The sequence below is a fragment of the Strongylocentrotus purpuratus genome, unplaced genomic scaffold, assembly GCF_000002235.5.
Source record: "Strongylocentrotus purpuratus isolate Spur 01 unplaced genomic scaffold, Spur_5.0 spur5_scaffold_7, whole genome shotgun sequence".
NCBI classification, from domain to species: Eukaryota; Metazoa; Echinodermata; class Echinoidea; order Camarodonta; family Strongylocentrotidae; genus Strongylocentrotus; species Strongylocentrotus purpuratus.
This window is the reverse complement of record NW_022145613.1, coordinates 27,944,840-27,957,314: the sequence shown is the minus strand read 5'-3', so window position 1 is coordinate 27,957,314 and position 12,475 is coordinate 27,944,840. Positions and strand designations below refer to the sequence as shown.

The 12,475-nt window shown below is 35.8% G+C and overlaps 1 protein-coding gene across 12 annotated transcripts in view; it reads right to left on the bottom strand.

The window, feature by feature from the left end:
- LOC577726 (arf-GAP with SH3 domain, ANK repeat and PH domain-containing protein 2) overlaps positions 1-12,475 on the bottom strand; it is a 76,253-nt gene that overhangs the window by 50,237 nt on the left and 13,541 nt on the right. For all 12 annotated transcript variants that reach the window (XM_011683262.2, XM_030974261.1, XM_011683263.2 and 9 more), the window contains exons 2-4: positions 8,977-9,049; positions 827-975; positions 318-442 (exon numbers count right to left, since the gene is read on the bottom strand). In XM_011683262.2, coding sequence (XP_011681564.1) covers positions 318-442; positions 827-975; positions 8,977-9,049 — 347 coding nt within the window. The remainder of the gene's footprint in view (positions 1-317; positions 443-826; positions 976-8,976; positions 9,050-12,475) is intronic.

Below are 12,475 nucleotides of genomic sequence, written 5' to 3'. Positions count from 1 at the left end.
CAAGGGAAACACAAAATGTGGCCTTTGTAGACAGATGGTCACTAAAGCAGGTTTGACTGTACATGCAAAACATGAAGGTCACCCTGAGATTCATCAGAAATATGGATTCCTATACTTTCTTTAAAGCTGTACATAAGACATGAAAGTTCCTTTACATCATTATATATTAATAATAATATTGCTAGTGTTCACCTAATTGTTCTGTTCTTGTGGAGAGAAAAACATAAAAATATGAATTTAACCAATATTTTCCTGCAAATTGTACAGCTTCAGACTATTAAAGTACTAGATACAAGACAAGACATGAATATACTTACTACTTTGATTCATAGTCTTTCCAAGCCTTCTCAAAAGGTTTTTTGAGGTCACCCTTCTGTCCCTTTAAATCTCCTTTCAAGAGTGAATCCAGAGGAAACATGATGATATTGTTGATGTTCTGGACCTGCAGAGACAAAACAGCACATCATAAGCATTGATTGTAGTTCAAGCACTTTGATGAGGGGAGGGGGGCACAACCAACTTCTAACCCTCCTTCATAAAACCTTAGAGGCATACCCTTACAGTACATAAAGGAAAGTGTGTGTCCAAGCACCCTAGTTGTGTTCTTGTATCCCCTTTCAAAATTTTAGATCCAAAAGGGAGCTGCAAAACTTGTAAGAGAGAAAGAGACTTTTAAGAATTGTGCAAGATGTGTGAAACTGTGGGAAACTTCCAAAGTACATGAGCATATCAATAAACTTGGATTTATCTGGAAACTGACCTATCCTGCAAAGATTAATAGTGGTATTTATAAAGAAATCAGTCTCAGAGAAGTTGATATCCTTACCAGATTCTTGAGGAGTGCTGCGAGCTCTTTGGTGACGACAGAAAACTTGAGGAAGGCGGCTCCCAGGTCAGGCTCCCTCTCCCTGGTGAGGGAATTGGATCCAAGCTTCTCTAGGTTCTCAGAGAAAGACAGCAGGTTTCCTACGTATGCTGCAAGAACAAGGAAAATTACGCAAACGTGAACAAAAAATATATGTATTAAAGAGCAATAATCGATTCTATAATCAAGTACAAAGAATAAAATATATCTTTCAAGTTCTCTAAAACATGCATGAAATTAACTTTACAGAATACTTAAGGAGACGCAATAGCTCAGTCGGTAGAGCAGTGGTCTTGTAATCCGGTGACCCGGGTTCGAAACCAAGGCGATGCGCTAGTGCCCTTTGGTAAGGCATTAGTCCTCAATACCAGGTCCCTCGGAGAGGACCTAAAGCCGTCGGCCGTCTGGTTGCTTACTTGCTTTCTTTTAGCAGTCAGGTAAAATAACCACCACCATTCATTCATTCATTCATTCATTCATTCACCATCTATACTATCTAACTCCACTGTTTGACAACTTATTGAATTTCATGAGTATGTATAGTTTTTTTTTATTCTATACGGTTAAATGTACATATAGAATATATTTTAAAATCAAATTCCCCTCATTGTTTTAATCTTATTTGCATGTTATACAAATTACGATTGTATAAAAAAATGACCATATTATTATCCCCCTGTCCACACACAACATTTTCCGTGATTAGGCGTGATTAGCTATACCGTTTCGCGATAGTTTTACGATGACATTGTGTGTGAGGACGCTCACTAACGATACGTCGTATAACGAAACTAGTCTAACGAAACGCAGGTTTGGGCATCGTTTCTAACTGAAATTCAATAACTAATCATGCCTAATCACGGAAAATGTTGTGTGTGGACAGGGGGGCTTATATAACGTGACCTCGAGCGAAAAGAAACCAGACCTCTCATTTCCGCTTCCATTTGACCGCAGTAGAAAACTGCGCACCTATACGACATTTCGCTCTAGAGTTTCAGGATTACTTTCTTTTGTGTGTGGACATCCTGGAATTTATACGATGATTATTTATACAACTTTTCTAGTGTGTAGACACTCTCAAATTTATACGATGATTCTTTATACGACGTTTCGTTATAGAGTTTCGGGATAAATTGTTTTGTGTGTGGACACGCTGTATGAAACGGCTTGGAAAGTCTAGCGGCAGGTTATGAAGAGCATTGCAGTTCTTTATTTTAGTAGGTATGTTTGACATGAATGAACAACATGTTCATGTAAACAAATCTTGGATTCTTAATGTTGCCAGGGACACAGTCGGATCAGTTACAGGTACCAGCACATAAAATTTACTTGCACTTCCGTCAACCATGGACCTACTTCAACGTGCCACTGTATGCCCTTCATACTGTACTTATGTGTGCCTGTCAACTTTCCCCTTTCAAAACCTAAGATATTTTCTGAGCATTCATAAGATTTGGTCTTGGGAGAGCTGCACCCTCATGCCAGACATTTGACCGTTACATGTACATCCCCCCCCCCCTTCCCCCACTCACTGTTATAAAGGGTACGTGTATGCATGTTCCCTCCCTTTGAAAGCACCCCCTATCTCCGGTGTGTAAAGTCAATATGGGCGGGATTTTTGTGTATTACAGGCAGGACTTTGTTACCCCTTTACCAGAGATTTTGGGAACACGAATGCAGTCCCTCTGACCCCGGAGTGGGGGGGGGGCCGGGATGTACATGTATCTTGGTCTTGATTTTGCTTGCTTTGGGTTTCTAGCATTTAAACATACACTGCATGTTCAATAATGTTGTTTCATTTTGTGAGATGGGACTTGGGAGTATACATGTACATGTATGTACAGTATTTCAATCCTACACTGTCGATACAATATTAGAATATTCTGTACACAGCTAGAAGGGCATCAACTCTGAGCTACAGCATATGAGTTAAAAACCTTCTGGCTGTATTAAGTGTAAACTGAGTATGTATTCTGCCGTATGAAAGACAGGAGGGTGTTAGTACACACAGTCGACCCCTCCTGGCTTTCAGCGGATGATGGATATCTAGCTTATCTAAAAATCTTTCAAACGATATTACATGATTAAGGCTGATTGAAAACCCAATTTGTTTACAGGTCATTAGCAAACTGATGATGCAGAGATTTGATTGAGGGATATACCCTTGACAGAATAGATTATGGTAGTACCATCTACAGGGCCTGCATGTACATTGGGTGTGTTTATAGTACATTTTTTTTTGCCTAGAATCAGCGTTTTCAAACGTCTTTCAGGCAATTTTCAAGGTGATAAACGCAAACCCTTTTTCAAACGTCTTTAGATAGGGTATATTGAAACGCCGAAAGAAGTGTGTTTTGAATGTGACATAGAGCCAGAATAATGATTTTGAGAGATGATAAACGCACCCATTATTAAATAAATTCTCAATAAAGGAGTACACATTATTATTTTTAAGAACCGTAAATACTTGTGTGTGTGGGAGGAAGAAATCCTTAGAACCATAGCAACTGTTGATTTATATTAAAATATGTTACCATGTCAGTGATATTGAAAATATTACTACCAGTATCAGCCCATCATACAATTGTTCACTGCATGAAGTACAAGATAATACTGATTTGCTAGAATAATCATAGCTGTAACATTTACATTATTATATGCAAATTACGGACATTTAGGCAAACAATAAGTACTGGCCCTAGTAACACTACATCTTTAGGCAGTTACGGGCTTTGGAGTTATTTATTATCTATATTAAAGGTAAAGACCAGTATTGGAAACGCCCCAATTTCAAAAAATGAAATGGAAGCTCTCATTATCAATCATGTGAAAGAATATGTTTTGAATAATACATGATGATAAAAAATTTGCCGGGAAACCGCCTACTAATTCATATATTTGGTAAATTTGTTTCTCTCATGGTCTGTGAGAGATATAGGGTAGTCCCACATACATCTTTCAGTGTATAGTGCTTGTAACTTTATGAAGAATGGGCCAAATTTCTTATCATTTTGATGATTCCAGAACCTTGCAGATGCTAGATGCTAGATGATCAACCTTTTCTGATCGATTCCACAACGTTTCTTTCACAATGCAATCACATGACCATAACTGGTCTTTACCTTTAAGGCTTCCAAGTGGTACAATAAATCAGTGTATTTCATATATTTAGCGCAGTACCCGGATGACAGATCAATATTATTTTCGTATTGCTCTGTCATCCAGGAAATTCAACTGTCGATACAATATTGCTTGATTATTGAAAACCAACAACACTTTTGCTGGTACTCGGTCACTCTACCCAATGTGCAAATTGATTGGAACATTTACTGAGGTAAGTCAAATTTTTGTATTTTGCTAGCTAGTCAGCCTGATAATGATATTCATGTAGGTAATACTAATAATATTTGATGGCTTTTTTTTTGTATGATACTATATAAATATTGTCATAGCTCGAGCAATATATTCTTGTATCACACTCAAAGCCGTCCAATATTAAGTATTGTACAGCCTACATCATATTCTTCAGTTCTTAACCCCTATTTCACAATTTATATATTTTTAATTTAAATGCATGGCAAGAAGTCTTCAAACATGATTCTATACTCTGTATGATACATGTATTGAACATACAGAGGCCATCATCATATGTCTTTACACAATGCTGTGACATAATAATATACATACACAATGTATCGCATGGACCATTACAAATCTGTGCATTACATACAATGTACTTATTATACTTAGTGGGTTTGGCAGTGTCATGATCAATAAATATGCCTCCATGAAAATGTTGCAGTGCTAATTAATTGCCATTTCCTGTCCATGAATAAGGAGATATGACAGTGGATTACACACAGGGATTATATGTGGCTGGGGAGTTGCCCAATGTACATTGCATTTATAACACAGTAGGTCTACTCTGTTCAAATGAATTTTGCTTGGAGTTTGAGCCAACGATTTCCTCTCCTACAGTTGTAAATATCACCTAAAGACAATAGACCAGGTCACGCTTAGCACACGTCCCAAATGACCCCGAACATATCCACAGATCTTCAAAACATGAAGAGGTCACACTTTGTACATTTTGAAATAAAGTAATTTGCCGCCCATTACAAGAGATGACGTAATTTACATGAACCATGAAAATACTACCCCAGTATTCAATATTTTGGGATTTTACAGATTGCTATTTTAGGAAGATATATGATAACAATGTACCTCCACTGACCTAGTGGTAACATAAAAAATAAAAAATAAAACATAATGCAGAAATGGTAAGTACTTACTAAGTAGTCAGATTTCTATTATGTGTCATCATCGGACTAACTGAATTTTTAAAAACATTAAAAGACTTTAAAAGATATCATCATGTTGTATGCATACATAATGTCTGGATGTGATTGTAAATGTCAAAGAAATGCATTTATTGAATCAAACCAAATTTCTAAATAACTTTTCATGTTTTTTAATAGAAATAACATCTGTTATTCTGTATAACATTTATTCTTTTTTTTTTTTAATTACTCCACACTGTTTATATTTTGTGAAAAAAGTAATTTTTGCAAATTTAAAAATTTGTTTGCTGAAAAAAAAGATAAATCTGCAGCCATTTCCATGTCATAGATCGCCTTGGGTCATGAATTATTTCATATCTATTATTGATGGTTTAAGCAATTCATCTAAAGAAGTACATCAGGACCACATATTGACTTACATGAGAGTACTCTATGGAAAAGTTACATCAATATTTTTTGTACAGAAATAGCCTCATCTGACTTTCATGAGAAACCGCGATTGATTTTGAGGCTGAGTGCACCACAACACGAGTTTGTAAAACAGTGCAGGTCAAAATCATGCAATTCTAATGCTAAAGTTTAGTATTGGAATAATTCATGTGAATATGTCTGTGGCTACATGTAGGCCATGAATTCAAATGATTTGATGGTTTTAAAAACTAACAAAGCTATCAATCATCATGTTTAAATTATTTAAATATTAAAGAAAAAACACTTTTATGTACTTTAATGTACAGTATGCATGTGTAATGTGTGCACAAGAAATACAAATTCAGTCCTCATATATCAGGAGTACTGTCACAAAGAAAACTAAGGAAAGTTTTATTCTGTAATAAATTTAGAATTAGTACTATTTACAAGCTGTATACATGTAAAGTACCCTACAGTGTTCACATCTTACAAGCTAAACTGTAAAATCTACTTGCATATATGGTTCAAAAGAACTTTTGTGGATTGCTTAAAACTTACTTCTCTTGCAGCATGATACATTCGTCACCATATTACATTTGTGCTTGCTGTCATTTTTCTTCACAGCACTTATTTAACAAGTTTTCCAAAACAATCTTAGAGCTTTCAAGAGCTACAAGTACATGTGTACATGTATGTTTAATTTTTATCATTCTATTCATTTTCAATTCCAAATAGGGCTAAAAAATATGAATGCACCTTTGTGAAATACCAAACTTTGTTTTTAATACAAAAGATATATGTAATCATAGTATAATCATAACAATAATAATATTAATAATAATGATAATTTTAAAAATGAATAATAATAATAATAATAGTCAGAACAATAATAATAACAGCTATAATAAACATAATGTAAGTAATGATAATAATAATAATAATTAATAATAACAGATGTTTTGTATTTTTATTTTTATTCAGCATTTGAAAGAATTAAAAAAACACACATAATGAATTCAAAATCAATATAGATATTGGCCTGCTTCTCTAAACTTTCGGCAGAACATGCATGCACGCACCAGTAATGAATAATCCCACATCTTCCCAGCTATCTAGCAAGGGATAGCGCTCTTTTGTTTTGATTTCAAAGGGGCCCTAATCCTTTGCATGCTTCACCGCCAATGCAAATTCAAGGGAAAAAATCAATACCAGAAAATTGTCACGTGTGAAAAGAGGCTCCATGTCGAGATACTGTATATTCCCTGGGTACAGATATCTCATATTCATTATAGGCTACATGTAGATCATTAGTTGAAAACAGGATTTATATCTATATCTATGTTGGCCAGTGGCCTTGGCTAGTAGTAGTAGCAGTAGAAGTAGAAGTAGTAGAAGTAGAAGTAGTAGAAGTAGTAGTAGTAGTAGTAGTAGTAGTAGTAGTAGAACTAGTAGTAGTAGTAACATTAGCAGTAGCAGCAGCAGCAGCAGCAGCATCAGCAGCAGCAGCAGTAGTAGTACTTAGTGGTAGTGGTAGTGGTAGTGGTAGTGGTAGTGGTAGTGGTAGTGGTAGTGGTAGTGGTAGTGGTAGTAGTAGTAGTAGTAGTACACAAAGTTCAAAGTTAGGCATGTATTAAAGCCTGCGTTTTTCTTTTCTTTTTATTGGGGGGGGGGGCAAATATCACATAGAAATTCTTAACAATTCCTGAGTTTTAAATAATTTCATTATGCACATGTTAAGAAATGGAGAAAAAATGTTTAGTAGTAGATGTAGGCCTATAATAACACTACAGTGTACATTACATCATTACTCTGTTTGTACTAACATTCTATCTTTGGAGATCAATTACAAGCTCATCTTCATTTAATAGCAATATCTTACTTTCCCCACTTGATAGTATTATCTAGCAGGGGAAATCAAATATTCATTGCATAAACTACACACAAAACTTGTAGACATGTTTCTTCCTCCATAATAGAAGTTGTCAGGGCAACTAAGCAGACATCAACCAGCAGTTCATTGCAGTATTTGCAAGATTAGGAAATTAATAGTGCATATAAAATCATAAAAACCTACAGTGCATGAACATATACTTGCAAATACTTACACAAATTAAAATATTCAAAATCAATTTCAGTTGATACCAACAAATTCCCAATGAGAAGGTACAATGTTAAAGATAATCATCTAAATTCTTTTCCCTTTTTTTAATGTCAGAATAATCTCAAATTTTCTGAAAAATGCAGAAATCACTGTAACATATTTACAGAGCAGATTTTCATCAACTGCTTTGTACTTAAAACGTCATGAATTTTAACTTTAGAGAAAAATAATACATCTATTCTCTTATCAACAACCAAGAAGAGGGATTATTTTGATAATACTTGAAAAAATGCAAAATAAACAAAGAGCTGCTCACAAGGGAATTCAAAGATGGAGTTGTTGAGGGATTACAACATATTAAACTAACTTTATTCAATTCTTTATTGTAAGTAAAACTGTTTCTCTCCTGTATTCTGTTTAAAATATATATATATATATATATATATATATATATATATATATATATATATATATCAAGGTGAACTGATTTCCCCTTTAAAAATCTAATAGACAGACTTAAAACAGGACTCTTTTACTATAAAAATACTCATTTTGCCTGCCTAACTATATCCAATATCACAATGTGATACGTGTAGGCCTTAATGCAAGTGTATGCAAGTCATGTGAACAATTTGGGTATCAAAATCACACTCCAAATACATACTTGTGGCAGTAGAGTGAAAAGGGGTATTCTAGTCACGGATATGATGAATATCAATTACCCACTTGTCACAGCCTCATGGCAATAGGTAAACTGACACTCGGGGTGTGGGTCTTATTTTTCTGTGCATTTTGTTGTAAAGTTAGACCTGTGTTTGTTACACCAAAATCAAAAGCTTTCTCAGGCCGTCCCAGACAGGTTTGGATTTGGTGTAAATGTAAACCTCTCCCACAAACCTACAAGTATCCAAGACAGCTTTTGAGTACTGCTACACAAGCACGAATGGAAAGATCACGTCTTGCAGGATGCCCTATAATGTACTGTACGCCATGCCTACGCAATACTACGCTACCCTACGCCAGTCCAACGAAGCAGTAAAAGCGTATAAAGGCCAATGGCCACACTCGCGGCTCCTACGAGCATCTATTGCGTTTTTGCACAGCACTTGCGCACACAGTAAGAAACCTTATACAACCGTAAGCAAATCTATGTACCCTTTAAGCCAGGCCTACATAAACGTACGCAACCCTTCGCCTATACGCAATCGTATGCGTAGGTACGCCAATTGCATACGACATAGATATTATTTTTACACTCCAACAGAGTTAATATACAGAAGAATCCAAACTATACTTACTGTTCCCTGTGTTGTATATTGCCTTGATGCTTTTTCTCATCTTATTTAACCCACTTCGGTCTGTGTCGAGGGTCTGGAAAGAGAAGAAAACAAAAACAAAACATTTATAACATAGTTCCTACTTCACAATACGGCATTGAACTCCGCCTCAATGAAAACATCCTGTTTGGCAAATTGATGAAGAACCCTTGTTTATGTAGTATCTTATTGTCAAATGTTAGTGATTTGAAGAGTACTAATTAAACTAAGCTGTCAGTTTTATGATGCATTTTACAATATAATTTGATAAAACCTAAACTTCATAATTCAGTTTCAGAATGTCATTAATTCTGCTATTTATTCATTAACTTGCCCTTAGTAAAACCAGGAAACAAGGACAATGTAGATGTACTTTACATGTAGATAGGCCTGACCGGTAGGCCGTCTTAGAACTTCCCTGTTCTAGGATTAAAGAAAGACGTTCAGTTCAGTTCATTTTATTCAACCATTTAAAATCAAAGATACAAAGCATGTAATACAAATAAGAATACCACCAAAAAAAAATGGTTAGGATGCCCCTAAAATCCAAGGCTTCATAAAATGGAGCACCCAATAGAAAGAATTATACAACAAAAATACATAAAACATTACACACTATTAAGAAAACAGGAAGAAGAAAAAGGGAAAGGGGGAAACAGAGTAGGAGATGGAGAAAGAGTGAAAGTGAAAGAGAGAGAGGGGAGGTGGAGGGGTGGGGGTATTAAGTGTAAGTGGAATGTTCATGTTTATTGGCAACTAGTTATTTTCATTGTTACTATTGATCATCACTAAATGCCATTAACAGAAGTCCTGCAAAACACCTACTGGGAACTTGTTTGCATCTTCTTGTTTTGCCGTCACGCAGCACATTAATTACATTAAAAATTAATCAAAAAATTGGTCAGAACTAAAACTTTCCACAAATGAACTAGCCCATAATAGCCACAGACTCATTCCAAAAGATAGCCATATAAATAATTTCATCTGTTGTTATTTCTTGTTTAAAGTCTCTAAATGTCCCGTACGTCACAATCCAAATAGCTTGGACCTGCCCATTTATTTAATTGATGGTGATAGATAAATGATTTTTTGAAAGACAACAAAATAATGATTGCAGGATGACAGTTAGCAGCAGGCCTACATTTTTTTTAAATGCCAATCAGTACTCTTGGAAGAAAAAAAGATATGTTGGAATCCAAATCAGGGATCCAAAATATTGTTTTCAGTGGTCCAGTATGCATGGGGCGCCTAGCTGCCACATTTTGGGGGCCGAGAGTTAACTTTTTTTGAGCCAACGGGTACCACGCATCTGCTAGTGTACTGAGCCCTGCCTGTGCGTCTATCATGCATACTAAGTGTGAACATTGTTGACAACGTAAAGCACACTGACGACGAGTGACTGACCCCTCCTCTAACACCTTAACTCTTATTGCCATAAGAGGCGTTAATTTTTCATCTGAGTCTCTCTGGCTGAATCGAGAAGAGGCAGGAAGATCCATCGACATAAATCCACAGTGGAGATTTGCAAGCTATTGCCTTGGCATCATTAATATTTAATCTAGGCTCGATGACGAAGAGAATTGGAATGGAGTGAAAATGAAAATGCTTGAAGGACAGTTGGCATTTGCATCTATTATTTCACGTACAACGTACAGTCGTACACTGATGCCACACCTTATTTCTTGCACAATAATAAATGCCAGTTTCTGTTCTACATGGGTTGCGACAGTGTACTTCCCTTACCTCAATTTTTTCCCCTCATACATCTAATCACACCAAAGTTTGTTTCTTTCTTTTTTTCTATCCCGATTTTTGTTTTTTATGAGAAAGCAGGAACAATGTCTTCACAAATAATCAATTCATACTGGTCTAACTGCCATGAATCAAGGACAGGAGGTTTAGCCATCTCAGTGCGTATTATCTGGTTCTCGTCTCTGATGATATCCCCCTCTTTTCCCCTATTTTGTAGTTACAAATTTGTTCATTTAATTATTCATTCTTCCTAAGTATCATTTGAGGGGTCCACAATTGTAAACGCATTGCTTTTTTAGTGGATCCCTCGGTTTTCAATACATATTCCTAAATTGTTGTAAATGTTTATAATTGATCTGTAATGTTTTGTTTCGAAACATAAATAAATTGAAATTGAAATCATAATCTCCTTGAAAGAAGTGCATATATATATATGTATGAAAGTTGATCATCTTACGAGTTTGCTGTCTCAAATATTACACTAGGGATGGTCTAGTATATTCTTTATCAATTTTTAATCAATTAGTAGAGATGCCTGTATTAGATATTAGCATGAAGGCTAACAGTGTACAGTGTTACCACCACCATGGTGCAAAACTGAAAGCTTGATAAATGATACATGGACAGATCACTTCCTTGTAACCTGAAAGACTATAACTTCAAGTTTAATTGGAGTTTGTCATTTCCAATATTACACTAGGGATGGTCTTGTATATATTCTTAATCAGTTTTTAGTCATTAATTAGAGATGCTTGTTTTCTGTCAAGATGTACACATGCGAACTTACAGTGTACAACGTGACCACCAATGTAGAGCAACACTGAAAGCTTGAGAAATGACACATGGACAAATCACTTCCTTGTAACCTGAAAGACTAACTTCAAGTTCAATTGAAGTGGGCGATACCCACAGCTGGTGAAGCCATCAGCGGGATAGAAGGAGATGAAGAGGATGATGATTGGTAGTGGGCTCAAACAGCCTGTTCAGACGAGAGGACATTTATACCAAACTTGCATTTGAAACATTGTATAAAGAACCATATTATACTAGCGAAAGGGGTGTACAAACTCAATAACAACATGGTATTAAAGGTAAAGATCAGTTTTGGAAACGCCCCCCTCTCAAAAATATGAAATGGTAGCTCTTATTACAAATCATGTGAAAGAATATGTTTTGACTATTAATACGTAATGATACAGATTTTGCCGGGAAACCGCCTACTAATTGATCCGGCCTGGATAGATATCGCGTAGTCCCATATACATGTGTCTGTGTACAGTGCTTGTAACTTGACCAAGACTGGGCCAAATTACTTATCACTTTGATGATTCCAGAACCTTGCAGTACACCTCAATACTTACATGTACATGTATGCTAGATGATCAACCTTTTCTGATCGATTCCACAACGTTTCTTTCACAATGCAATCGCATGACCAGAACTGGTCTATACCTTTAAGTTTGTATAAACTAGCTTTGAATAGGTCATTTGACACTACAGTTGCCCAATCACAGGTGCATGCTCTCACGACAAGCCTCCCCTAGTTCCAGGGTTTTGTAGTTCAGAATACAAAACTTGTGATTCTTTATCCACTTTCCATTCAAAATGATATTCGAACATCCATTTTACTGCATTAACATGTTTCTATACAAGGTTCATGAAAGACCAATCTGAATTACATATACCGTATTTGCCGGCGATAAGGCCGCAGCGCCGTATAGGCCGCACC